Source organism: Zalophus californianus, chromosome 2, assembly GCF_009762305.2.
Source record: "Zalophus californianus isolate mZalCal1 chromosome 2, mZalCal1.pri.v2, whole genome shotgun sequence".
Lineage (NCBI taxonomy): Eukaryota > Metazoa > Chordata > Mammalia > Carnivora > Otariidae > Zalophus > Zalophus californianus.
Window position 1 is genome coordinate 121,591,338 of NC_045596.1, and position 25,927 is coordinate 121,617,264.

The 25,927-nt window shown below is 41.8% G+C and overlaps 1 protein-coding gene across 5 annotated transcripts in view; it reads right to left on the reverse strand.

Moving 5' to 3' along the window:
- Nucleotides 1-25,927, reverse strand: part of ZNF827 (zinc finger protein 827) — a 172,183-nt gene that overhangs the window by 51,397 nt on the left and 94,859 nt on the right. For all 5 annotated transcript variants that reach the window (XM_027599359.2, XM_027599358.2, XM_027599362.2 and 2 more), the window contains exon 8: nucleotides 6,047-6,150. In XM_027599359.2, coding sequence (XP_027455160.1) covers nucleotides 6,047-6,150 — 104 coding nt within the window. The remainder of the gene's footprint in view (nucleotides 1-6,046; nucleotides 6,151-25,927) is intronic.

A 25,927-nucleotide genomic window follows, 5' to 3' on the forward strand; every position in this document is an offset into this window, starting at 1 on the left:
AATCTTTTTTTTTAAAGATTTTATTTATTTATTTGAGAGAGAGAGAATGAGAGACAGAGAGCACAAGAGGGAAGAAGGTCAGAGGGAGAAGCAGACTCCCCGCTGAGCAGGGAGCCCGATATGGGACTCGGTCCCGGGACTCCAGGATCATGACCTGAGCTGAAGGCAGTCGCTTAACCAACTGAGCCACCCAGGTGCCCCTCGTATTGCTAATCTTTAAGCTGCTACGAGAGTAGATCTTAAAAAGTTCTCATCATGAGAAAAAAAATTTGTAACTATGTATGATGGTGGGTATTACCTAAACTTACTGTGGTAATCATTTTACAATATATGTATCCAATCATTATGTTGTATACCTTTAACAGAATCTTATATGTCAATCATATCTCAATAAAACGGGGGGAAAAGTTATTAAATCTTTCTGAACCTCCAGTCACTCATTTGTAAAGGAAGCATAATTCCTGTGTCTCAATGAGTTGTCTTCAGGATTAAATGGGATGACGTAGGTCCTGTGCCCTAATAACTACATTTGACCTTGAACAACATGGGGGTGTTAGGGGTACCAACCCCATGCAGTCGAAAATCTGCATATAACTTCTGACTCCCCCAAAACTGAAGTACTAATATCATACTGTTGACCAGTAGCCTTACCAATAATATAGAGTCAATTAACACGTTTTATATGTTGTATGCACTGTATAGTGTATTCTTTTTTTTTAAGACTTTATTTATTTATTTGACAGAGAGAGAGAGCACAAGCAGGGGGAGTGGCAGGCAGAGGGAGAGGGAGAAGCAGGCTCCCCGCCGAGAAGGGAGCCCAATGCAGGACTCTATCCCAGGACCCCGGGATCATGACCTGAGCTGAAGACAGCTGCTTAACTGACTGAGCCACCCAGGCATCCCTGTATACTGTATTCTTACAATAAAGTCATCTAGAGAAAAGAAAATCATAAGGAAGAGAAAATACATTTATAGTACCGTACTGTATTTATCGAAAAAAAAAAAAAAGCTGCATGTAAGTGGATCCATATTAGCTTCCTTTCCCGTGCACAAGGAATTTGTGGAATCAAAAAGGACCTTAAGCTACAAAGCGATACACACCAACAACACTCAACGTTCTACTCTTTATCCGTGACTTAGTCTGAATTTAAAATGAATCTGCTGTGTTTGAAAAAGGATTAAAGAAAACACTTTGCTATAATCCAGGACAGCTCCGTCTGTCTGCCTGTCTATCTCTCTCTCTCTCTGAGCTGGTAAGGGTTAACGTAAAGGAAGGTGACGTGCACATCTTCTAAGCCAGCAGTCTGAAAGAGGTCATCCCTAACCGGCCAGGAGTTGGGCTGGCTGACAGTCAGCTGCGGGGCGGGGGGGGGGGGGGGGGGTGTCGAGGGGAGTCAGTCAATGCAAGGTAAGCTTCATCTAGATCTCAGCCAAGTATATGAGATGATACCCCTTGTATTAGATTGATGGGCAGAACAGAGGGAGGAAAACAAATCGAGAATTGGCCTGGTGACAAGGCCGGCCACTCCAAACCAGTCTTTTTAACTTAACAGCAGATCCTGATGGGCAGAGCACGTTCTGTAAAGGACTCGACTTTCCCTGAGTTCTTTACGTCTTGTTTCCGTGTTCTGTAAACCACAAGGACGACCAAAGGTGCCGTTTTCTTTTGCAAGGGCGCTGGCAAATAATGAGGGTGGGGGTGGACAAATGTAATTGTTGGTACATTTTGCATTGTCTAGCTCTGAGCTCCCTCTGAAATATCAAACAGAAGCATGTGTACCTCCAAACTAGTTGCGAGAGAGAATTCCAGAGAGACCCACATTTCCCTTCGCACCCGCTCTGGTTGTGTTTTTGTTTTCCGGCTTAACACAGAGCAAACATACTGTGCCTTCAAAATCATCATCAAACAGGATGGAAGCTCCACATTGTCTGAAGGGGGTAGAAGTTTCTCCTCTTGAGAGTCTTTGCTTCCGGAAGGATGCCAGGCCAACAGGGAGCGGCTGCAGGTGGGACGGTCCCACATCCACTCTGCATACAGATCAACCTGCGGTGCCCTGAGAAACACCTGACCCCACGCTCTTTCCTCTATGAATGTAAATCTTCTACAAAGTGAGACCACTACAAATTAGACAAAGTAGCTTAGATTCTACACGGCTGGTAATTTCTATCTCCCCCATAATGGGAAAGCGCTTTTATTTCTTTTGGGAAATCACCATCAGCACCACCACCACCCAGGGTACACTCCATCATCTATTCATGGCTTCCAGGATATCTGGTCCCCCCATCCCTCCAGCAGAAGGGGACAGCAGGTTTGAACTCATCATTTTATTAAGCATTCCTGCTGTTACCTCTGTCTAAGACAGTCACAGCAAGTAAAAATGTTAGGTCTTGGCACGTGAACATTCTTTGGTTCTCAGGGAAGTCAGTCTAGAAATAGTGGCACCAACGAAGGCCAGGACACTGTGAAGCTCTGTGTTTATTCTGTTTCTCTGGGATGGTGGCAGCTGTGTGTCTCAGATACCATCTGCCGAAGGCAAATGCCTAGTTAACTGTGCTATTCTCGATTTCTTCACAGTCCACAGTCCTACCCACCTCTCCCCACTTTGCTATCCCCCGTACCGCTTGCTTCCTTCTCCACAGGCCTGAGACACATTCGCAATGTGCAGGTTGGATCCCTTTGGTCTGGAGCTGTTTGGGTGCTCTCATATGGCGCACCTCCTCTGCCCCACGGTCTGACTCCACAGGTGTTTAGAAGAGAGTTTCATCCCATTGAGAGAAGGTATATAAACACATGCCAATATATACTGCTCAATTAATGCTGTGGGTCTTCAGCATTTGCAAGGGACTTCTTAGATCGGAACTAGGCTTGTTAAATCTCATTAATTAGGGTCTCTCCTAATTGGGAATCTGAGACAATTCTTTGGGCTGATATTTATCTTTGCATTATCTCTCGAAAGAAGAAATTTGCTAAGTAAATAAAGAACAGAAATAATATTTTAATGGTAATGTTCAAACTACTGAAGAGATTTCTAAGGACTCTGAGGCTTTTATTTACACACTAACCACACATTATTTTCTGCCTAGTCACTACCTGTCTCCTTCCTGGCTTCCCCGTTTCTGCACAAACACTATTCCTCCCTAATTCAACCTGCTTCTCGCAAAGTTCACCAGTCTCCCAAACCAGTGAACTAGCCCTTTGTCTGCCTCTCCTACCCACCTCTTCCTTTTCTCTTTAACCCAGACCCTTGTTAATAACCCCGCCTCAGCATGAGAACATCCCCACTGGACTCTTCTTGCTTGCCACATCTCCAGTGATTTAGCAATCTGCTGCCCACTAAGTCTTCTGAAATTTTTCTATAAGAATCCTTGACTCTTATGCCTTTGAACCTTAAGATCCTCAACTGTAGCTTTAATTTCTTTGCTTCCAGCACGGCATTTAGCAGAGTACTGGAATACCTATAGGTCCACAGTGTCTATCTGAGACCCCTGGGCTCTGATGTATTTGGGGATTCATACTTTTTCTTATTTCAGAATGCTAATATGGTGCCTAAGACATATTTTACATAACACTCCAGTGGGCCTTCATAATCAAACATGTTGATATTTCTGTAACGAAATGGATGAATTTCATGCTTGGCGGTACATATGGGCTATAAATAGCCTCCCATTAAGTTTTGCCACCAAGTAACTTACTTAAAAAATTGTGGTTGGAAGAGCTTTTCGGATTTCAGAGTTGTGGGTAAGGGACTGGGGAGCTGCAGTAGGAATACAAGGGCCATCTATTGCTATCCAGACCTGAAAGAGATGTTTTCTTGAAAAGTCTCCGTATTGCAGTCCTTTGTTAATTCAGATTGGTCTTCTCCACAATTCGTCCAAATTATTGAGGCTTTCCTTATAAAACATGTGTTCAGATTATGAGAACTTTGTGATTACAAAGTTGTCCTTGTCATTTTTAATTTTTCTAATTTTGATTCCATTTCTAAAGCATTTTCACCTTTTTTTTTTTAAGATTTTATTTATTTGACAGAAAGAGACACAGCGAGAGCAGGAACACAAGCAGGGGGAGTGGGAGAGGGAGAAGCAGGCTTCCCGCCGAGCAGGGAGCCTGATGCAGGGCTTGAACCCAGGAACCTGAGATCATGACCTGAGCCAAAGGCAGATGCCTAACGACTGAGCCACTCAGGCGACCCTCACCTTATTTTTTTTTAAAATATCTTTTTAGTTGTCTCTTTTAGCAAAATGTAAATACAGTCATTTTGCTTGTCCTCTGCCTAAAGGCTTTTTGGAGTATAGAGTGATTATCTCTCAGAACGGTAGATTTACATTTTAAAAATCCCAGTTATGCTGACTTCCCACCCAAAATAAAAGTTAACTTTTTAAGTGTGAGTTTATCTAATTTGTAATGCGTCTGTCAAGCAAACCACAGAAACACCCTCTATACGCAGTTAAACATACACTGATATCACTCTTTGAGGTCGGGTTGTAACTTGACCAATAAACCCTTCTTAAAATATAGCCAAGCCAAACATTAAGCCAGCAATGCAGGGTTTGTATATACATCACGGGATGCTGGCTGTATGGGTCACAGCACTCTGACAGGCAGTTCCCAGGCAGTTATTTTGACATTAGAAAGTCACAATCCATCAACTTAACAGCAGGGTGATAATTTGGGGACCTGGGAGATGGCTATTCAAAATGACACTGTGGGAAGTAAACAGTAGTTCAAATAGTCCCTGTTTGAGAATGAAGATATTGACCAAGCAGAATTTCTTTCCACCTCTAGAACCAGATATTATGTAATGTGTTTTTGTGTAAGCATGTTATTTATGGTGTTTGAATAGAAAAGTCCTGCAAAGCTAAAAAGCGTGTAGGTATCTGGACTCTTTGGGGATGAGAAGAAATGGATCTGTCATCACAAGACTAAAGGGTGACAAAGAGCTGCCTTTCCTCCCACTGTTTGTCACAAACTACTTCCAGTGACCTGTGATACCCCCACGCCAATATTTCATAAAATGCCACTTGGCTTTTTCCAAATTGCAAAATACTCAGATCTCCCAGCCATCTGTGACACCAGTCTCCTTGGGTGTGTGGAGGACACTTGGACTTTATTATTGCAGCGGTTCCTGGCCAACAGCCCTGCTATGAGCTTCTCCTGAACCCTCGTAACCCTGGTCTCCCACACTCTCCTGGACAAGTGAATGGGTGGAGAGGCCACGGAGAGCTTCTGAAATTCTCTCAGTGACTGGAACTAAGGTTACAACAGCAGGAAGCTTCCTGGCTGCCATACTGGTATTGGGGTGGGGGTGGGACGCCGGTGAGGAGTATGGGATACAGTGCAGTGGTTCTCAGATGTTCTCATTTCATATAACTCTGAGAACACACACACAGCCCTGAGGGTTGGCCATGCTGTTGATAAGGGGACAGAAAACACATCTTGCCCTCGACTCTGGAAAGGAGAAATGAAAAAGGAAGAGTGGATAATAAATTAATTATGTATTGATGCTGAGATTGCAAAAAGGAGCCTTAGATGGATATATGCAGATACTCTGATTAAGAAGAGAGGCGGAATCCGGGTGGCAAGATTATCTTAATGAGTTGTGCTGCTTCCATGGAAACCAAAGTGGTCTTTGTGGCCACCCACACCCCACCAGGGTCACGACCTTCCCTGCTGACGATTAGTTCTCGCCACTGCCCTCCTATATCTTCCTGGCTGCCTGCCTGAAATACTAACGGTGTGTAAAGCAAATTATGTTCAAGTTATACTTTGCTATTTCAAAGAAAAGGAAATTTGATATATGAATGAAACATCAGCAGGTAAAGAACAATAAGCTCCTAAAGCAAAAAATGAAGCACTTTATTACTGACCACACTTTATTTTAATAAACTTTTGTGGCTGTTTAAATCGAGTTTCTCCTCTTTTTTAAAAGCCTAGCTTCATATGAAAAACGTCCACATCTAAGCTGAAAGTATCTGAACATTTACACATTTCAGAAAAGTCATTTTAAGCAACCAACAGTAGCAGCAAAGTCAAATAATGTTTCCATACCTGGTGTTGATATTCTTCCGTGAAGCACAGATTCACTGGGTAGCAGGTCTTTTGAATTAGAGGTGAATGGTGATTGTCTAAATGTATCTTCTGAAAAGAAAGGGCTGGGATGGGGGGAGGGGGGGTCAAGTTTAGTAAATTAAAGTTATTTATATTACCCAGAGCATCTGGCCCCAAATATATATATATATACATACACACATAAACACACACATATACGGAATAAGGTTTGTTTTTTTAACGGTGTTTAGAGAATATAAGAAGATTGTGGCTTAAAATGGAGAAAGAGAAAATCTATGACATCAGAGGAGTACCATCTGTATATTCTACTGGTTGGTTTTATATTTAAGGTGACTATAATGAAACATCATCTTTGAAACATTGTTAAACCCACAGTCAGGACAGCTGAGCAGTAAATTTTACTCTTGTACTCTGTGTCCTGCCAGTGTGTTGCGCCCAAATGAAGACCAACTGCCCGACTCAGAATCAGAAAGGCCTATCTGAGGTTCTTCCCAGAGGGGCGAGAGATCTGCCCTGGCTCACCCACATTCTGTCACCTGAGCCCTCAGGACCAACAGCACACATCAGAAGGACAGCACGCAGGCCAGAGTCAAGGGGCCATTGCACTGAAGGACACAACTCACTGGTCCCCACGGAAACTGAGACCACATCCTAGAAATGTCTTGGTTTGCAAGGAGTTAAGCTGGCTAACTGGGGAGCCCTTTATTTCCCATGAAACTGCGGCTCTGACTTGAGTGATTCTAAGTTCCTTGAGTGACTCAGCTAGAACTAGAATCAGGGATGTCAGACACCCAGCTAGGGTTTTGCTCTGTTACTACCACTGCAACTCCGAACACAAAGGCTCTGGATGTTTTAAATCAGAGGATTTTAACCCAATGGCAGCATCCACCGTCCATACCTCCAAAGTAAACTGTAAATAAGTATTGTGATCACATGTGAGAATACTGCAGTTGTCAGTAAAGTCAGACCTGGAGAACAGAAAGCCCAATTTATTTACAAAGTAGGAAATTTAATGGAGGGAATTGGGTACACAGGTGGCAGAAGGTCCATAGCGGGCAGTAACGCAGCCCAGAGCCACGAAGATCAGGAGACAGAAAAGGAGTAGTCTTCCTTAAGCCCCACCCTCATCTCCCACCAGGGCCTCTTGATTGGCACAACCTTCCCTGAAGCCAGGAAGAGGCAGTCTGCAGGGATGGAGTCCCCTGCAAAACTGCCCATCAGGGGAAGGAAAAGATCCAAAGGCATACCAAGCCGAGGACCACCATGACTGGTGTTGCTTTTCTAAACATGCCTCAAGGCTACAGTTACTGCCACTAAATCTTAAAAGGAAATATTAAGATAAAAATGGGAGACATATATTTATAAAAAAGTAAAGCATAATTAACAATATGATTTTATATGACTCTTACGCTAGATTTAATGCAACTTTGTGTGGCATGCTTTTCGTTCTATCTTAAACATAAAACCATTTAAATAGGCTTAGAGAGTGAAATGGCTATAGGCTAGTAGGTGATGGGAAATGGGGAAACATTGTTTTATGCCACACAGCTCATCACCTGCAAGTGATACAGAATAGTCAATAGGACAAGGCAATGCATTATGGTGGCTAATGGCATGTGCTCATAGGTGGGCAGCTCTGAGTTCAAATTCCAGCTCTACCACGTTTGGCTGTGTGACCCGACACGTATGACTTAGCTTCTCTGAGCCTCCGTTTCTTGTCTATAAAGTGGGATGATCTCAGCATCCACAGCTCATAGAGAAGCTGTCAGCAATGAGTAAGATGGTCCATAGAATATGCTTTCCTAGTGCCTGGCAAACACCAAGTGTTCAATAAATGTGAGCTATTTTTTATGTGTACCTCGGTCTAACTCAAAAAGCAGCATAAATGAACCTTTTCCTTACGAGGTGACTGAAAGTGTAAAGTTTTCTTGTATAAAATGAATGAAGAAAAAGTCACTCTGATTTTGAAGAGTCGCTGACTTCTGGGTGATGAGGTTAATTTCCAACTCTTCCAGTAAGAAAACTGTTTACTATCAAAGGACTTTTAAGGACATAGAGACCATGGGGAATTGCGGGTCAAACCCAGAGGGTAAGGTTTCTTGATCCCCACCTCATTAGCTCTGGAGCTTCCAGACAAGAGGGTGTAGCTATCCTTGTGTCTGAGCGGATGGTTCACAAGGGAAACACCAAGAGCTGATCCCCGGGCACGGGGTAAATGTCAGGCAATGGGCCTGCATGTTACTGGGACCCTGGCTATAGAAAGCACTGGAAATCTGAGAGTTCAGGGAAGCCCAAGAACTGCAGAAGCCGAAACTGAGCTGAGACCTGAAGGGGAGTAGGGTGGTCGGGTTCCAAGAGGCTGGGGACGTGTCCCCTGCACAGCCCGAACGCACAGCCAGTCTGCGGGGACGGCAGAAGGCACACTGAGGAGGGACATGAGGCCAAAACCTCGGGCAGGCACACTGCATGCAGGGATCATGACTTTGTCCCACCAGCAGCGGGAAGCCCGTTGTACTTTAGGAAAGTGGGGGATGGCATAAGATTCCAGCTCCAGGAAGCTCTGCCGGGGCGGGGCCGGGGGGGGGGGGCTTGCAGAAGACAAGTCAGGTGGCCAGAGTAGCAGTCCATGTGGGACACTGTGACGCTGGTGGCCAATGCTTCAAACCAGCAGTGACATATGCAGGTTGGATAACAGTTTAAGAGCAGGTAAAGACCACAGGTATTTAAAACCAACCCTCAGGTTTCCAGGTGAACCAGGCTGAGGCTGCCGTGCTGCATGCTGGGAAGATCCTCCTAGGTTTTGCTAAGAAGTGGAAGTGGGCTAGCTCTGCATCCTCACGTGTTCTCTGCAACAGCACAGATTTCCACTGATGGGAGGAGAGGAGCCCTATTATCACCAAGCCATTCAGAAGAAATTGAGTCAAAAGGGAGACAATCACAGAGGGCAACAACACTCCAAATAATTTTCTACCCCGGATGCAGCTTTATCCTGCGTAGAACAGAAAAGATTTCTTCTGAGGGAGAGGAAGTCACGCTGAATACTAAAAAGGCACAAAAGGACGAGCAATGTTACAGGGCAAAGAATCAATGAAGACACTTTCATAAGTCAAGGCAGCATAAGCCTGACATGAGGTCTTATCTAGAAAGAGACAGATTGGGGAGGAGCAAGATGGCAGAGGAGTGGAGACCTGGATGTCGTGTGGTCCCAGGAATTCAGCTGGATAGGGATCAAACCATTCTGAACACCTACGAACTCAACAGGAGATCGTAGAAAGAGACGATATTAGGTTAACAGAGAGCATGAGTCTTAGGTCACATGTGCGGCTGCAATGCTCTGCATTCGTATGCGTTCATTCTGGGGGAGTGCAGTGGTTTGGCACACAGTTTGGCATCAGAAAGATCTGAGTCTGAATTCCATATTGGCCATTTAATAGTTAAATGCCTTCTGGTCAGGTCAATAACCTCTCTAGCCTCAGTTTCATCACTGGAAAAAGGTTTAAAAAATGCCTTCTTTCTAAGGGTGCTGCAAGAGTTAAGTAAGGTATTTCAAGGTGAAGTCCTTAGTACATAGTACATGCTCAATAAAACATAGCAACTGGCACATAAATTGCTACTAAGTATCTGGCACTGTTCTAAAGTACCTTGTGTACTTTAACTTCACTTAATCCTCACAAGGGCCCTACTATCATTATTATTACCCCTATTTTAGGGATGAAGAGATGCAGGCACAGAGAAGTGAAGTGACTGCCCATGCCTATGAGCTGAGCCCAGATTTGAATACAGGCAGGTTGGCATCGCAGTCTGCACTCTTACCCACTAAGCTACACTGCCTCTCTTGTGATCCCTTAACATCCAGGCAGCTCACGGACAGTATAGACCGCAGATCCTCCTTGCAATGAATACAGCAAAAGGAAGAGATAAAGGAAGGAGGGCTGAAGGGGGTATGGGAGCAGCCATTTCAGGATGCGGGATCCCAGGTAACTAAAGGAGAACTTTTTCAACGGAGAAATAGAGCAAGTGAAAATGATTTAATTTTTACTTCCCTGTAGAAGATATGCCCCAATTCTCTAAAACTTCTGCAACCCTGAGGTCAATTTGCAATCCAAAACATTCCCCACTGCCCGCACGCACTGCTTTTGAGGGCAAGCTCATCTCTGTTATTAAGCCTAAATGAAGAGGTCAGAGTAACGAGAAGCCTCTATTTCAGCACAGATACAAAGCTCCTGGTGGCACTATGGCTACACAGACATCTGTATATTAATCTTGCAGCTACCTAGATTGGCATTTATGTTTCAGGAAGAGGAGGAGAAAAAACTAAACTTGGAACATGCCCTACATAGCACGTGCTTGCTTAATGAGATTACATCTCCAGTGACGTTGGTCATCTTCAACTCTGCCGATGTTCTGAGGACAGAAGACACTGCACTTGCGATGTAATTTTCAGGATGCCAAGATGGTATTCCTTAAGCTCGTCTTCTCCCGTGCCTCATGCGTTTGTAAAGTGCAGAAGCCCACCCGCTCTCAGCAGAGGCCCAGGTCTGCCGTGGACAATGCCAGCACTGCGTTCACGCTGCAGGGATGGCCAGTGGTGGGAGAAGGGGGCAGATATGGGAAGCTCCAGGATGTGCCCGGCACAAAATGAACCGGGTCTGCATCTCCCCAGGGAGGAGAACAAGAAATGAAACACAGACTTTCTGATATGCTCGACTCCAAAGCACATTGGTACTGTCCTTCAACTAGTCACTTAGTTGGTCCCCAGTTCTTCCAGAAATGCAGCCAGCTTGTGACTGCTGCATGGCTCTCGCTTCCAGACTCTCCAGCTGCCTGAATTTTAGTCATTTCACTGTGAAAAAACCTCTCCAACAGAAAGTGAGCTGAAGAAGTGGAAAAAGGGAAAAACTGACACAAAGTGATTTCTTTCTGGTTAACATTTGTGGTGAAAAGTTGGTAATGGAGGAGGTTGAAACAAACAGCCAATAGGAGAGGGCATCTCCTGTCCTCATCTAACAAAATCCCCACCTGCCACAGCATATCCCTTTGGGCCCCGGACAGAGACAGGCTACCTGGAAGACTTAGTTAATGCGTATAAATGTTCAGAAGCAGCATCTGGAAGCTACCCGTATAGACTCCTCCATTACTCTTCTTGCCTTTTGCTACTTAGAAGAGACAAAACGTTTATCTATTCAAGTTTCTTTTCTGGATAAAAGCGCAATGAACATTGAATGTGTATTTTCATTTTTCTCTTGTAGAAAATCTAAGGGTTAAACGATGAGGGGGCACCGCTGTCACAGTGGCTGGACAATTCCAGGCATCAGACGGCATGAACCATAGGGTCAACAGCACGGGGCTGCAAGAAGGAAAGATTTACAATAAATAATAAAACAGTTTGTAAAAGATTATGGCTGTAACTATTGATACATTTTGCTAAGTGCCGATTGTGGCACAAATATTTCCACCTTTAACATCTGAGGGCCAACGGGGAGCCGTGTTTCATGCAGAACAGAAGCCCATCTACTTAGAAACCATCGCTCCCTGTGCACCAGCGTTAAAACCAACGCATTACAGGAATTCTCCTGTTGATGACACTAGCAAAATAAAACAAGAAGGAAAAGGAAAAGAAGGTGGATACAGTATATAAGAAAAAGTTGGAAAAGTACTTTATTTTTTTAAGATTTTATTTATTTTTTTGAGAGAGAGAGAGAGCAAAAAAGCACGAATTGGGGGGACAGATGGAGAGGGAGAAGCAGACTCCCTGCTGAGCAGGGAGCCTGATTTTGGGGGGGCAGTCCCAGGACCCTGAGATCATGACCTGAGCTGAAGGCAGACACTTAACCAACTGAGCCACCCAGGTGCCCCAGGAAAAAGTACTTTAAATAATGACACAACTATTTCAAAGGAGCAATGGAGAAGAAATATACATTTTTTTCCCTTCTAAAAGACAATAATAACTCTTAGGACTGAACTTGGGAATGGCCAACAGAAAAGAAAGATTAAACAAGGGAAAGAGATTTTGCTCTGTAGTGAGTTTTTACTCAGAACCCACAAGGATCTATATACTTCAGGGTAGAATGAAATTCTATTAATGTAAGAGTTTCAGACAAACCACGCTGATGTGATATTCTGATATCATTTGCACATTTACAAATTTTTCTTTAATGAATAAAAAAAATGGTGTGTTTTCAAGTAGAAGTACTTGATTATGTATTCGGCTATGTATCATACAACTTAACAGGGCCTCAGGATTTTTTCCAAGAGCTGCATAATATAAGTCCAAAAGAATCTGGGTTAATTTTTGTTTGGTTTTGTTTTATTTTAAGGAAATCTTAAGAATAAGTGATCCGACTCAGATATTTCTGAGAAGTTATATATTGTGAAAGGAGAGCCAGAAGTCCCATTCTGGAGTGGAAAAGTTCTGTGGGGGTCAACGTCTTCTCTCTTTCTAGCTGCTACCCACTCCCCAGCAGACCCCAGTCCCTGGGCCGCCTCACCAAATGGCCCTGTTTACAGAGTTTGCCTCAATCTCCACTAAACCCCAGCTATTAACTCAAGTCAGTAAAATACGAGTTTTCTCTATTGATATATACTGTTATTTTTAAAGGACTGAAGTTCCATATATTAATCTAAAACCATTGTAGTGGTCTTTTTAAAACTTGACCTCCAAATCACTTCGACCTTGAGACATGCCCCCAGAGTGACACACCACATGAACATCTTGAAGTGACAGGAAGCACTGGCTGCAAAAACAATCTTCCATGTCTCCAGAAGCCTAAAGAAAAGATAGGCAAGAGAACAAAGTGACTCCAAGAATAAATCTTAACTCTCGCTCAAGGACTTTCTGCCTGTGTGGAATATGAATGTGACAGACTGAAATGGACACAGGTAACTTCCTGGAAGTTACCAGGAATCTCCACGCATAGATGACACTAAAGGAAATGACAACAAACTGGAAATGTTTTCTTTGAACAAAACCTAGACCTGGCTAACGAAAACAGAAGTCCATCCTTGCTGAAGAACGAAAATGTGTTTTTTGTTTGTTTGGTTTTTTGTTAAAGCTTTTCCCACATATCAAATACAAAAGACAGCATTATTCTAAGATAAGGAATAGGGCAACTATTTGGATTAGTTATAACTATCTTCTCAACATTTCCTCAAATACTTTAAGGTCAGAAGAAACTTTCTGGAGGGGGCGGACCAAGACGGCGGAGGAGTAGGAGACCTGGATTTCGTCTGGTCTCAGGAATTCAGCTGAATAGGGATCAAACCATTCTGAACTCCTACGAACTCAACAGGAGATCGAAGAAAAGAATACCAACAACTCTCTGAACAGAAAAGCGACCACTTTCTGGAAGGTAGGACGTGCAGAGAAGTGAATCCCGGGCGATATTCGGGAGGATAGACGGCGGGGGAGGGGGCCTCCGTCGGCTGCTTCTGGCAAGTAATAGATCAGGGGAGCACAAAATCAGAACTTTTAGAAGTCGGCTCCGCTGAGGGACGTCACTCCAGTGGCTAAGTGGGGGGTGGAACCCTCACAGGACAGTGTGGTCTTAGGACCCTCGGGGTCACAGAAAGACCAGGGGTGCCTGAGTGTGGCAGAGCTCCTGGGTATCAGAGCGGGGAAGCCGGCTGCCGAGACGGAGCCGAGGCGCAGGCTCTCAGCTCGGGGTTGCCATAAACTGTGATCCGCGGCACAGTCAGGCCACTGCTCCTCCAGCAGGGACCCAACAAGCAGCAGATCGGGGAGACTCCCCTTCCTCCCCAGGGAGAAGCGGCACGGGAGCACACCACCGGGATCTGCTGGGTTTAGAGACTCTACACCAAGTAGGGTACCAGAGAGAGAAATGCTTGGTCACAGGCCGGGTGAGCATGGAGTGCGGCCGGAGACCGGGGAGACGGGAGTGACTGGCTGCTTTTCTCTGGGGGCGCACTGAGGAGGGAGCCCCGAGTTCTCAGCTCCTCCCGGTTGGAGATTGGGAGACCGCCATTTTCACTCTCGTCCTCCAAAGCTGTATGGAAAGCTTGCAGGGAACAAAAGCTCCTGAGAGCAAACCCGAGCAGATTACTTAGCCCAGACCATAAGGGTGGGGCAATTCCGCCTCCTGCAAAGACATTTGGGAACCACAGTAACAGGCCCCTCCCCCAGAAGATCAGCACGAACAGCCCGCCAAGACCAAGTTTACCGATCAAGGAGAACGTGAGAACTCCAGCGCTAGGGGAATACTGCACATAGAATTCATGGCTTTTTTACCATGATTCGTTAGTCTTTCAAAGTTAATTTAAAAAAAATTTTTTTTAAATTTTTCTCCTTCCCTTTTTCAACCAACATCTTATCAATCCCTTTTTTAAAAAAACATTTTTATTTTTCATTTTTAGAGTCATATTCTATCCCTTCATAGTAGTTACCCTTATTTTTGGCATATATATATATAAGTTGTTCTCTCTTTAAAATTTTCAGATACAGTTTCTTCTAACAGATCAAAATATACCCTAAATCTCTAGTGTATGGCTTAGTTCTAGTCTCCTGCCTGATCACATTCTCTCCCCCCTTTTTTTTCTTTCTTTCTTTTTTAATCCTCTTCTTTCTTTTTTCAAGCACCTTATCAACTCCTTTTTTAAAATTTTTTATATTTTTCATCTTTAGAGTCATATTCCATCCCTTCATTTTATCAACCCTTATTTTGTACATGTATAAGTCTTTCTTTCTTTAAAATTTTAGGAGGCACGTTCTTCTAACAGACCAAAATACACCCAAAATCTAGTGTGTGGCACTGATCTATGCACCAGCCTTATCATATTTGATCATATTCTGTTTTTTTTGTTTTGTTCTGTTTTTGTTTGTTTTTATGTTTTTCTTTTTCTTTCTTTTTTTCTTTTTTTTTCTCTCTTTCCCTTTCCTTTCCCCTGGTTTCAGGTCTTTTCTGATTTGTTTAGAGTATATTTTCTAGGGACGTTGTTAACCTGTTAGCATTTTGTTCTCTCATTCATCTATTCTCCTCTGGACAAAATGACAAGACGAAAAAAATCACCTCAACAAAAAGAACAAGAGGTAGTACTGTCTGCCAGGGACCTACTCAATATGGACGATGTCAGACCTAGAGTTCAGAATCATGATTTTAAAGATACTAGCTGGGCTTGAAAACAGCATGGAAGTTATTAGAGAAACCCTTCCTGGAGAAATAAAAGAACTAAAATCTAACCAAGTCGAAATCAAAAAGGCTATTAATGAGGTGCAATAAAAAATGGGGGCACTAACTGCTAGGATAAATGAGGCAGAAGAGAGAATCAGCAATATAGAAGACCAAATGATGGAAAATAAAGAAGCTGAGAAAAAGAGAGGTAAACAACTACTGGATCACGAGGGCAGAATTCGAGAGATAAGCGATACGATAAGACAAAACAACATTAGAATAATTGGGATCTCAGAAGAAGAAGAAAGAGAGAGAGGGGCAGAAGGTATATTGGAGCAAATTATAGCAGAGAACTTCCCTAATGTGGGGAAGGAAACAGGCATCAAAATCCAGGAGGCACAGAGAACCCCTCTCAAAATCAATAAAAATAGGTCAACACCCCGACCTCTAATAGTAAAACTTACAAGTCTCAGAGACAAAGAGAAAATCTTGAAAGCAGCTCGGGAGAAGAGATATGTAACCTATAATGGTGGAAACATTAGACTGGCAACAGACCTATCCACAGAGACCTGGCAGGCCAGAAAGGACTGGCACGATATCTTCAGAGCACTAAACGAGAAAAATATGCAGCCAAGAATACTATATCCAGCTAGGTTGTCATTGAAAATAGAAGGAGAGATAAGAAGCTTCCAGGACAAACAAAAACTAAAGGAATTTGCAAACACGAAACCAGCCCTCCAAGAAATATTGAAAGGGGTCCTCTAAGCAAAGAGAGAGCCTAAAAGCAGCATAGACCAGAAAGGAATACAGACAATATACAGTAACAGTTACCTTACAGGCAATACAATGGCACTAAATTCTTACCTTTCAATAGTTACCCTGAATGTAAATGGGCTAAACGCCCCAATCAAAAGACACAGGCTATCAGACTGGATTAAAATACAAGACCCATCAATATGCTGTCTGCAAGAGACTCATTTTAGACCCAAAGATACCCCCACATTGAAAGTGAGGGGGTGGAAAACTATTTACCATGCTAATGGACACCAAAAGAAAGCTGCAGTGGCAATCCTTATATCAGACAAATTAGATTTTAAAACAAAGACCAATAAGAGATGAGGAAGGACACTATATCCTACTTAAAGGGTCTATCCGACAAGAAGATCTAACAATTGTAAATATCTATGCCCCTAACATGGGAGCAGCCAATTATATAAGGCAATTAATAACAAAAGCGAAGAAACACATTGACAACAATACAATAATAGTGGGGGACTTTAACATCCCCCTGACTGAAATGGACAGATCATCAAAGCAAAAGATCAACAAGGAAATAAAGACTTTAAATGACACACTGGACCAAATGGACTTCACAGACATATCAGAACATTCCAGCCCAAAGCAACGGAATACACATTCTTCTCTAGTGCCCATGGAACATTCTCCAGAATAGATCACATCCTAGGCCACAAATCGGGTCTCAACCAGTACCAAAAGATTGGGATTATTCCCTGCGTATTTTCAGACCACAATGCTTTGAAACTAGAACTCAATCACAAGAAGAAAGTCGCAAAAAACTCAAATACATGGAGGCTAAAGAGCATCCTACTAAAGAATGAATGGGTCAACAAGGAAATTAAAGAAGAATTAAAAAATTCATGGAAACCAATGAAAATGAAAACACAACTGTTCAAAATCTTTGGGATGCAGCAAAGGCAGTCCTAAGAGGAAAGTATATAGCAATACAAGCCTTTCTCAAGAAACAAGAAAGGTCTCAAATACACAACCTAACCCTACACCTAAAGGAGCTAGAGAAAAAACAGGAAATAAAGCCTAAACCCAGCAGGAGAAGAGAAATAATAAAGATCAGAGCAGAAATCAATGAAATAGAAACCAAAAGAACAGTAGAACAAATCAACGAAACTAGGAGCTGGTTCTTTGAAAGAATTAACAAGATTGATAAACCCCTGGCCAGACTGATCAAAAAGAAAAGAGAAATGACCCAAATCAACAAAACCATGAATGAAAGAGGAGAGATCACAACCAACACCAAAGAAATACAAACAATTATAAGAACATGTTATGAGCAACTCTATGCCAGCAAATTAGACAACCTGGAAGAAAGGGATGCATTCCTAGAGATGTATCAACTACCAAAATTGAACCAGGAAGAAATAGAAAACCTGAACAGACCTATAACCACTAAGGAAATTGAAGCAGTCATCAAAAATCTCCCAACAAACAAAAGCCCAGGGCCAGATGGCTTCCCAGGGGAAATCTGCAAAACATTTAAAGAAGAATTAATACCTATTCTCCTGAAACTTCCAAAAAATAGAAATGGAAGGAAAACTTCCAAACTCATTTTATGAGGCCACCATTACCTTGATCCCAAAACCAGACAAAGACCGCATCAAAAAGGAGAATTACAGACCAATATCCTTGATGAACATGGGTGCAAAAATTCTCACCAAAATACTAGCCAATAGGATCCAACAGTACATTAAAAGGATTATTCATCATGACCAAGTGGGATTTATCCCTGGGCTGCAAGGTTGGTTCAACATCCGCAAATCAATCAACGTGATACAATATATTAACAAAAGAAAGAACAAGAATCATAGGATCCTCTCAATAGATGCAGAAAAAGCATTTGACAAAGTACACCATCCTTTCTTGATCAAAACTCTTCAGAGTATAGGGATAGACGGTACGTACCTCAATATCATAAAAGCCATCTATGAAAAACCTACAGCGAATATCATTCTCAATGGGGAAAAGCTGAGAGCTTTCTCTCTAAGGTCAGGAACGCGGCAGGGATGTCCACTATCACCACTGCTATTCAACATAGTATTAGAAGTCCTAGCCACAGCAATCAGACAACAAAAAGAAATCAAAGGCATCCAAATCGGCAAAGAGGAAGTCAAACTCTCACTCTTTGCAGATGATATGATACTTTATGTGGAAAACCCAAAAGACTTCACCCCAAAACTGCTAGAAGTCATACAGGAATTCAGTAAAGTGGCAGGATATAAAATCAATGCACAGAAATCAGTGGCATTCCTATACACCAACAACAAGACAGAGAGAGACAAATTAAGGAGTCGATCTCATTTACAACTGCACCCAAAACCATAAGATACCTAGGAATAAATCTAACCAAAGAGGCAAAGGATCTGTACTCAGAAAACTATAAAATACTCATGAAAGAAATTGAGGAACACACAAAGAAATGGAAAAACGTTCCATGCGCATGGATTGGAAGAACAAACATTTTGAAGATGTCAATGCTACCTAGAGCAATCTACACATTCAATGCAATCCCCATCAAAATAGCATCCACTTTTTTCAAGGAAATGGAACAAATAATCCTAAAATTTGTCTGGAACCAGAAGAGACCCTGAATAGCCAGAGGAATGTTGAAAAAGAAAAGCAAAGCTGGCGGCATCACAATTCCGGACTTCCAGCTCTATTACAAAGCTGTCATCATCAAGACAGTATGGTACTGGCAGGAAAACAGACACATAGATCAATGGAACAGAATAAAGAGCTCAGAAATAGACCCTCCACTCTATGGTCAACTCATCTTTGACAAAGCAGGAAAGAATGTCCAATGGAAAAAAAGACAGTCTCTTCAACAAATGGTGTTGGGAAAATTGGACAGACACATGCAGAAGAATGAAACTGGACCATTTTCTTACACCACACACAAAAATAGACTCCATTAAAAAAAAAAAGACTCCAAATGGTTGAAAGACCTAAACGTGAGACAGGAGTCCATCAAAATCCTAAAGGAGAACACAGGTAGCAACCTCTTCGACCTCAGCCACAGCAACTTCTTCCTAGAAACATCGCCAAAGGCAAGGGAAGCAAGGGCAAAAATGAACTATTGGGATTTCATCAAGATAAAAAGCTTTTGCACAGCAAAAGAAACAGTCCACAAAACCAAAAGACAACCGACAGAATGGGAGAAAATATTTGCAAATGACATATCAGATAAAGGGCTAGTATCCAAAATCTATAAAGAACTTATCAAACTCAACACTGAAAGAACAAATAATCCAATCAAGAAATGGGCAGAAGACATGAACAGACATTTTTCCAAAGACGACATCCAAATGGCCAACAGACAAATGAAAAAGTGCTCCACATCACTCAGCATCAGGGAAATCCAAATCAAAACCTCAATGATATACCTCCTCACACCAGTCAGAATGGCTAAAATTAACAAGTCAGGGAACGACAGATGTTGGCGGGGATGCGGAGAAAGGGGAACCCTCCTACACTGTTGGTGGGAATGCAAGCTGGTGCAGCCACTCTGGAAAACAGTATGGAGGTTCCTCAAACAGTTGAAAATAGAGCTACCATACGATCCAGCAATTGCACTACTGGGTATTTACCCCAAAGATACAAATGTAGGGATCCGAAGGGGTACGTGCACCCCAATGTTTATAGCAGCAATGTCCACAATAGCCAAACTGTGGAAAGAGCCAAGATGCCCAATGACAGATGAATGGATAAAGAAGATGTGGTATATATACACAATGGAATATTATGCAGCCATCAAAAGGAATGAGATCTTGCCATTTGCAACGACGTGGATGGAACTGGAGGGTGTTATGCTGAGTGAAATAAGTCAATCAGAGAAAGACATGTCTCATATGACCTCACTGATATAAGGAATTCTTAATCTCAGGAAACAAACTGAGGGTTGCTGGAGTGGTGGGGGGGTGGGAGGGATGGGGTGGCCAGGTGATAGACATTGGGGAGGGTATGTGCTATGGTGAGTGCTGTGAATTGTGCAAGACTGTTGAATCACAGATCTGTACCTCTGAAACAAATAATGCAATATACGTTAAGAAAAAAAGAAGAAGAAGATAGCAGGAGGGGAAGAATGAAGGGGAGTAAATCAGAGCGGGAGACGAACCATGAGAGACGATGGACTCTGAAAAATAAACTGAGGGTTCTAGAGGGGAGGGGGGTGGGGGGATGGGTTAGCCTGGTGATGGGTATTAAAGAGGGCACGTTCTGCGTGGAGCACTGGGTATTATGCACAAACAATGAATCATGGAACACTACATCCAAAATTAATGATGTAATGTATGGTAATTAACATAAGAATAAAAAAATCCTAAAAAAAAAAAGAAGAAACTTTCTGAGAAGCTGAAGTAGCTTGTGTGAAAATATGCCCACAACTGAACAACAAAACATCACCACACTATTTTTGATATTTCAGTTTTTATAAAAGGTCAAGTAACATTATTTCATTTTCAACTTAATTTTCATGATTAACACATGAATTTTTAGGAAGTGCTTATTTTTTATCTCAGACATCACTGGCCTTGGTTAATTTCCTTGCTAATAATTTAAAGTGGAATAATAGATGCTTAATATATTTTTTATATATTTACATATCTACGTGTTTTGTAACATTTATAAATGATTGTATTTGAAATACATTAAACGCTCAGTTCTACAGATCTCTGTAAAAGAATTTTTAGGACTGGGATGCCTGGGTGGCTCAGTCATCAAGCGTCTGCCTTCAGCTCAGGTCATGATCCCAGGGTCCTGGGATCGAACCCCATGTCGGGCTCCCTGCTCAGTGTGGAGCCTCCTTCTCCCTCTTCCTCTGCCCCTCTCCCCTACTTGTGCTCTCTCTCTCTCTCAAATAGATAAATAAAATCTTAAAAAAAATTAAAGAAATTTTTAAAAAGCAGTTTTTTTTTTTTTTTAAGAATTTTTAGTACTTTACAAAACCCTGGTTAGGTCCTTTTGTTATGGTATAGCAATCGCTCTTTGTCACCTTCAACTCTATGTTGTCCTCCCAACTTCCAGCTTGGGCCCTCAATTTCATTTTGGACGGGAGATTAGCTGCTTCTTCTGAAATGGGCCCAGATATTAACATTTTAGGTACAGCAGTCAGTGCCAATTTTCCTATGAACATTCTAGCAGTCTGTTAAAAAGGTAATCATCTATAATGAAAGAAAACAGTTTTAACTGCCCTTCTCTTCGCAACACCACAGAAATAAGGACCCCTTATTCTTGAATGATTTTAATATATTTTAATACAAGAATTTGAATATGGGGGTGGGGAAGAGTGCTCAAGACTAAAACTGATTGCAAGCCTCTGACCTAAAGACAACTCTAACCATCCAAAACAGCACGTTCCCTATGCAAGCTTGAAAGGGACACAACAGAGGAGACCACCTACAACCCCAATGGGCAGGCCTAGAAACCCGGTTGTTGATCATGTTGGGTGCACACATTTTCAAAGAAAGAAGGACTGTACTGAATAAAACGTGAATTAATCACTATACATTGGCAGCCAGGACATTTATCTACAAATGGAGGCTGGCACTGCAGACTCAGTGGGTTTCTAAATGGGGTTTGTGGGCAGATGGAGAACCAAGGTCATTGTACTACTCATATGGGCACCAGATTTTCATCTTTAATTTTCAGAGTTGACAAGAAAGCTGTGTCTCCTCCTCCTAGTCCATTGATATGACTGCATACTTGGCTGGTGCCGATCAAACAGAACCTTCTCAGCAATTAAAAACACTCAAATGTGTTGATTCTGTACGATGTACAATGGCATTGTGGAAAACATTCTTATTTTTTAGAGATATATATCAAAGAATTTGAGAGTGAATGTTATGATGTCTGGGATGTGATTTAAATATATTTTTTAAAGATTTTATTTATTTATTTGAAAAAGCAAAAGAACACAAGCACGGGGAGCAGCAGAGGGAGAGGGAGAAGGAGGCTGAGCAGGGAGCCCGATGCAGGACTCGATCCCAGGACCCTGGGATCATGACCTGAGCCAAAGGCAGACGCTTAACGACTGAGCCACCCAGGTGCCCTGGGATGTGATTTAAATTGGAGGGAAGAAAAGGGTCATGAAGTAAAGCGTGGCAAATGTCTTCTCAGTGGGTGATGGGAACGTGGTGGTTTCATTATTCCTTCTACTGTGTTTTGAAATTTTTCATAATAAAAAAATCAATAACAACAATCAAATGAAAATTCCAACCCAGACAAACCACCATAGAGAAGAATAAATGGCAGTAAAAGAAAATATACAAAAGAACAAATACAAATGCCTCCCTATGAACAAAATGCTTGGCATCACTAAGAATCAATAAATAAAAAGATTTTAACTATAAAATAGAATTTATAACCTCCCAATTGGTAAAAAAAATTTTTTTAATGATAAAGCACACGACCTTTGAAATATTCTCTCTCTCTATCTCCTATTAGCTTCTGGTGGAATTATAGATTCAGCTTTTTCGAAAGTCCATTAGACAAATCATGCAAAAGCCTGAAAACCGTGAATGCTTTTTTTTTTTAAGTCAATTTATCCCCGGTTTATTTATATTAGCAACAACTTGGGAAAACAAAATAAAACCAAACCCTTGATAGCAAATAACAGAGGACTGATTAAATACATTATGACACATGTAAACATCAAATACTATGTAAACATTAAAAGAATAATACTGAGTTATGTTTATTGATATGGAAAGAAGTTCTTAGTATATCACTAGGTGAAAAGGGAAGCCTGCAAAAGTGTATATATAGTAGGATCCAATTTTTATAGGAAAGTATACGTATATAAATAGACAAAAATTCAGCCAGGAGAATCACCCACCACCAACTTAGCAGTGGCTGTCTCTAAGTAGCAGGACTGATTATAAATGATTATTTTTTTTCTTCTTTATGTTCTCCTATATTCTCCACCAATAAAAGTTATTTTTAAAACTTAAAAAAAGACTAAGTTTTGCAGTGTAGGATCCTTTATTTTTAAAGAGATTCTTAGTCTTTTAAAGAGTAAGCTGAGGGATGATATAATTCTAAGGCAATGTTAAGACCTAGGAGGGCACAACTGTATGTAAATTAGGATTCCACCAGGATTGGTCAACCTCAGCTGGAGAAAGGCCAAAAGCTATGGAAGGGAGAGGCCATTGAAAATATTAAAAAACAATAGAACATCTTATGAAGAAATATATATTGGTAATTTTTTTTTTTTTTAATTTTCTTCTTTCAACAGCACAAACGCCTTCTATATAGGGTTGTCTCAGAGGCGGGCCAGTCTGTACAAGCTAACACCAAGTTTTCAAGGAACAATTCCTGCTCCTGCAACTCGAGCATTCATCCACTGTGGGGCCAGGAAACTTCTCAGGACAAGGAGCACAATGCCAGGCCTTGTGAAGGGCCGCTGTGGCAGGGAGGCCAGACCCGGGGAGCTGGAGCCAACCGCAGGCCAAGGAAGTGAACCTGCATGTCCGGATCCACGAAATGTCAGCTTGTGAGGGACCTGGATCTCCCACGGGACTCTGGCTTTATGCATAAACAAGGACGATGGGCTTTCGGCTGAGGTGAGCTGGGAACAGATGAACTCAGTCTTCCCTGTAGTGACATAAGACTCTGTCCTGTGGAAGCTGTAGGTGACGCCAGTGAGATGTGGATACTCCCTGGCCTGCTGCATCACCCAAGAGGGCTTTTCACCCCTCAACAGAGGTCAACCCTTCTATATCTGATATGCTTCTAGTAACAACCATGGAGACAGTCTTGAGAGAAAATCCCAGATAAGAACAGGATGAAGCTAGCACCTAAACCACATACACCTTTTGGTCATGTCACCCCTATATAACTTGTCAAAGGTGGCTAAGGGAGAAAGCTAGATGTCTACTTAGAGAGACTGACACATTTATACTTCATCCCTGGCTATTCTGAGTTACACAAACAAGATGGACCTCTGTTGCAAGCCGGTAGAAGGAAAGGCGGCAGAGTTCATGGGAAATGAAGAAAAGGCACAGCCCTCTTTAGATCCTCAAAGGGAGATTTAAACTTGTCTCTTTACAATAACACAATACCAAATGGTTCTGGAAGCATATTGTTTCAACTATAACAGTTCAAGATAGGCATCACAGATGGAAAGAAAAATGGCAGAGGTGATACTTATAGGACAATAGAGTGCAGGAATAAAAAGTACTGAGGAAGGTCTGGTGAAATAAGAAGGAAAAAAACCCAAGTGGCAGCAATGGACAGAGTAATTTCAGGCTATATGTAGAGCAAACAAACAAAAAACCCTACTGTTTTCAAAGATGAGTTTAATTTCTTTGAAAACTGAAAACTCAAAAGGTAAGTTGAAAAGGATGTATTGCCAATGAAAAGACACTCAAGTCAACATTTGTGTCAGAGCAGCTGCAGACAGTGGTGCAGGTTGTGCACTGCACAAAGGTACCACATCTAGGGGGGGCCTGCTTAATCACAGATATCAAAGATTTATGTATTTATTGTGACAGTATTCCAGTAGATGGCAGTATCTTGGGGAAAGATGTCTTAAAATTTGCAATGGCACCATATGGCTCTCCGAGAGCCTTGACTTCACCAAAAATAGCACCGAATGTCTTAACTGAAGGGACTCCATGAAATTAGTAGCAATTTCCATTTTTTAGAAATGGAATCTCAATGCATTTAATTTTAAAGTCCTAAAATTTAATGGGTAATGAAAATATGTGGAGAGCTAATAAAAAATGACCAATTTCATGTTCATGTGCTCTGTTTCTTGTTTATTTTCTTAATTGCTTTTGTCTAAGCCAATGTTCTTTGTAAGTAACCTTTTACTTTTTAAGGTAATAGAGCATTATTCTCTTTGGCCTTCCAAAAAATGAAAAGAGGAAATTGTACAAATTGATGCTTTTCCAAATGTGTGCAATTTCTATTACTGAATCATAAATATTTAAGGACAAGAATCCAGACGATCACACAGGAAAATTCTATATTGGACACTTCCAAGTGCATACGTCTTTTAGTGAGCACTGTAAGTGCCATTACCTAAATCGTAACAAAAAGCCCGCATTTCAAGTTGAGAAAATTGGGCAAATTAAATGTCGGCTGGCACGGCATGCTATGAGTCTACCTTTCTCTGATTTTCCCACTTCTGCTTTTTATCTTGCAATGGCGAAAAGGACAATTCGGGTAAACACTTCCTTACTTTTGGAATAAAGCAAGCCAGGTGTGAGAAGTTTTTCTTAAGGCCTGCAATCTTATATCCCCATGGACACTGAATTATTAATGGGTAAAAGAGAGAACAAATAACCAAGAGAGGGTTCTTGGCAGCCATTGTTTGGCGTTCATGGTGTTACACAACATTGAGCATGTCCAATTCACCTGCCAGGAGCTATCTGATTCTTACTCTAGGGTTCCATTTTCCTATTTCGATCTTATCCAGCATCTGGTGGGGTGATGGTCCATGTCAGAAGATGTAGATCTTCTTTTTATTCCATTAAACTTTGGGATCTGGTTATGATATCATGCCTCATATATTTTCATCAACAAATGATCATATTAGCTGGGTATCTATTCTCTGCAGAATCTAGGCTTGTGCTAGGAAAGGAAATAAAAAATCAGGATTTTTATTAGTCTCTTAAGTGTTCAGTCCTTCTGTTCTCCTGGGTCTGGCTGACTGTCTCCTCATCTCATTTATCAGGTAGAATGGCGTTAAGAACACTCTGTCCACATACCATCTCAAAAGAGATGCACAGCCTTCTTTACACTTAGACTGAATTTGCTAGACTCTGAGGTTAAAGAGGCAAAAGAACTGCTATTTTAGCATTTACAGTGAAGTTCCAACTAAAGGACTGATTCAGTGGAGGTGCCCCTATGAGGGCACAAACAAGGGTGGAAGGGTTAAGATCAAGGCATTGGTGAGCAGGACCACATGATCCAATCATTCCAG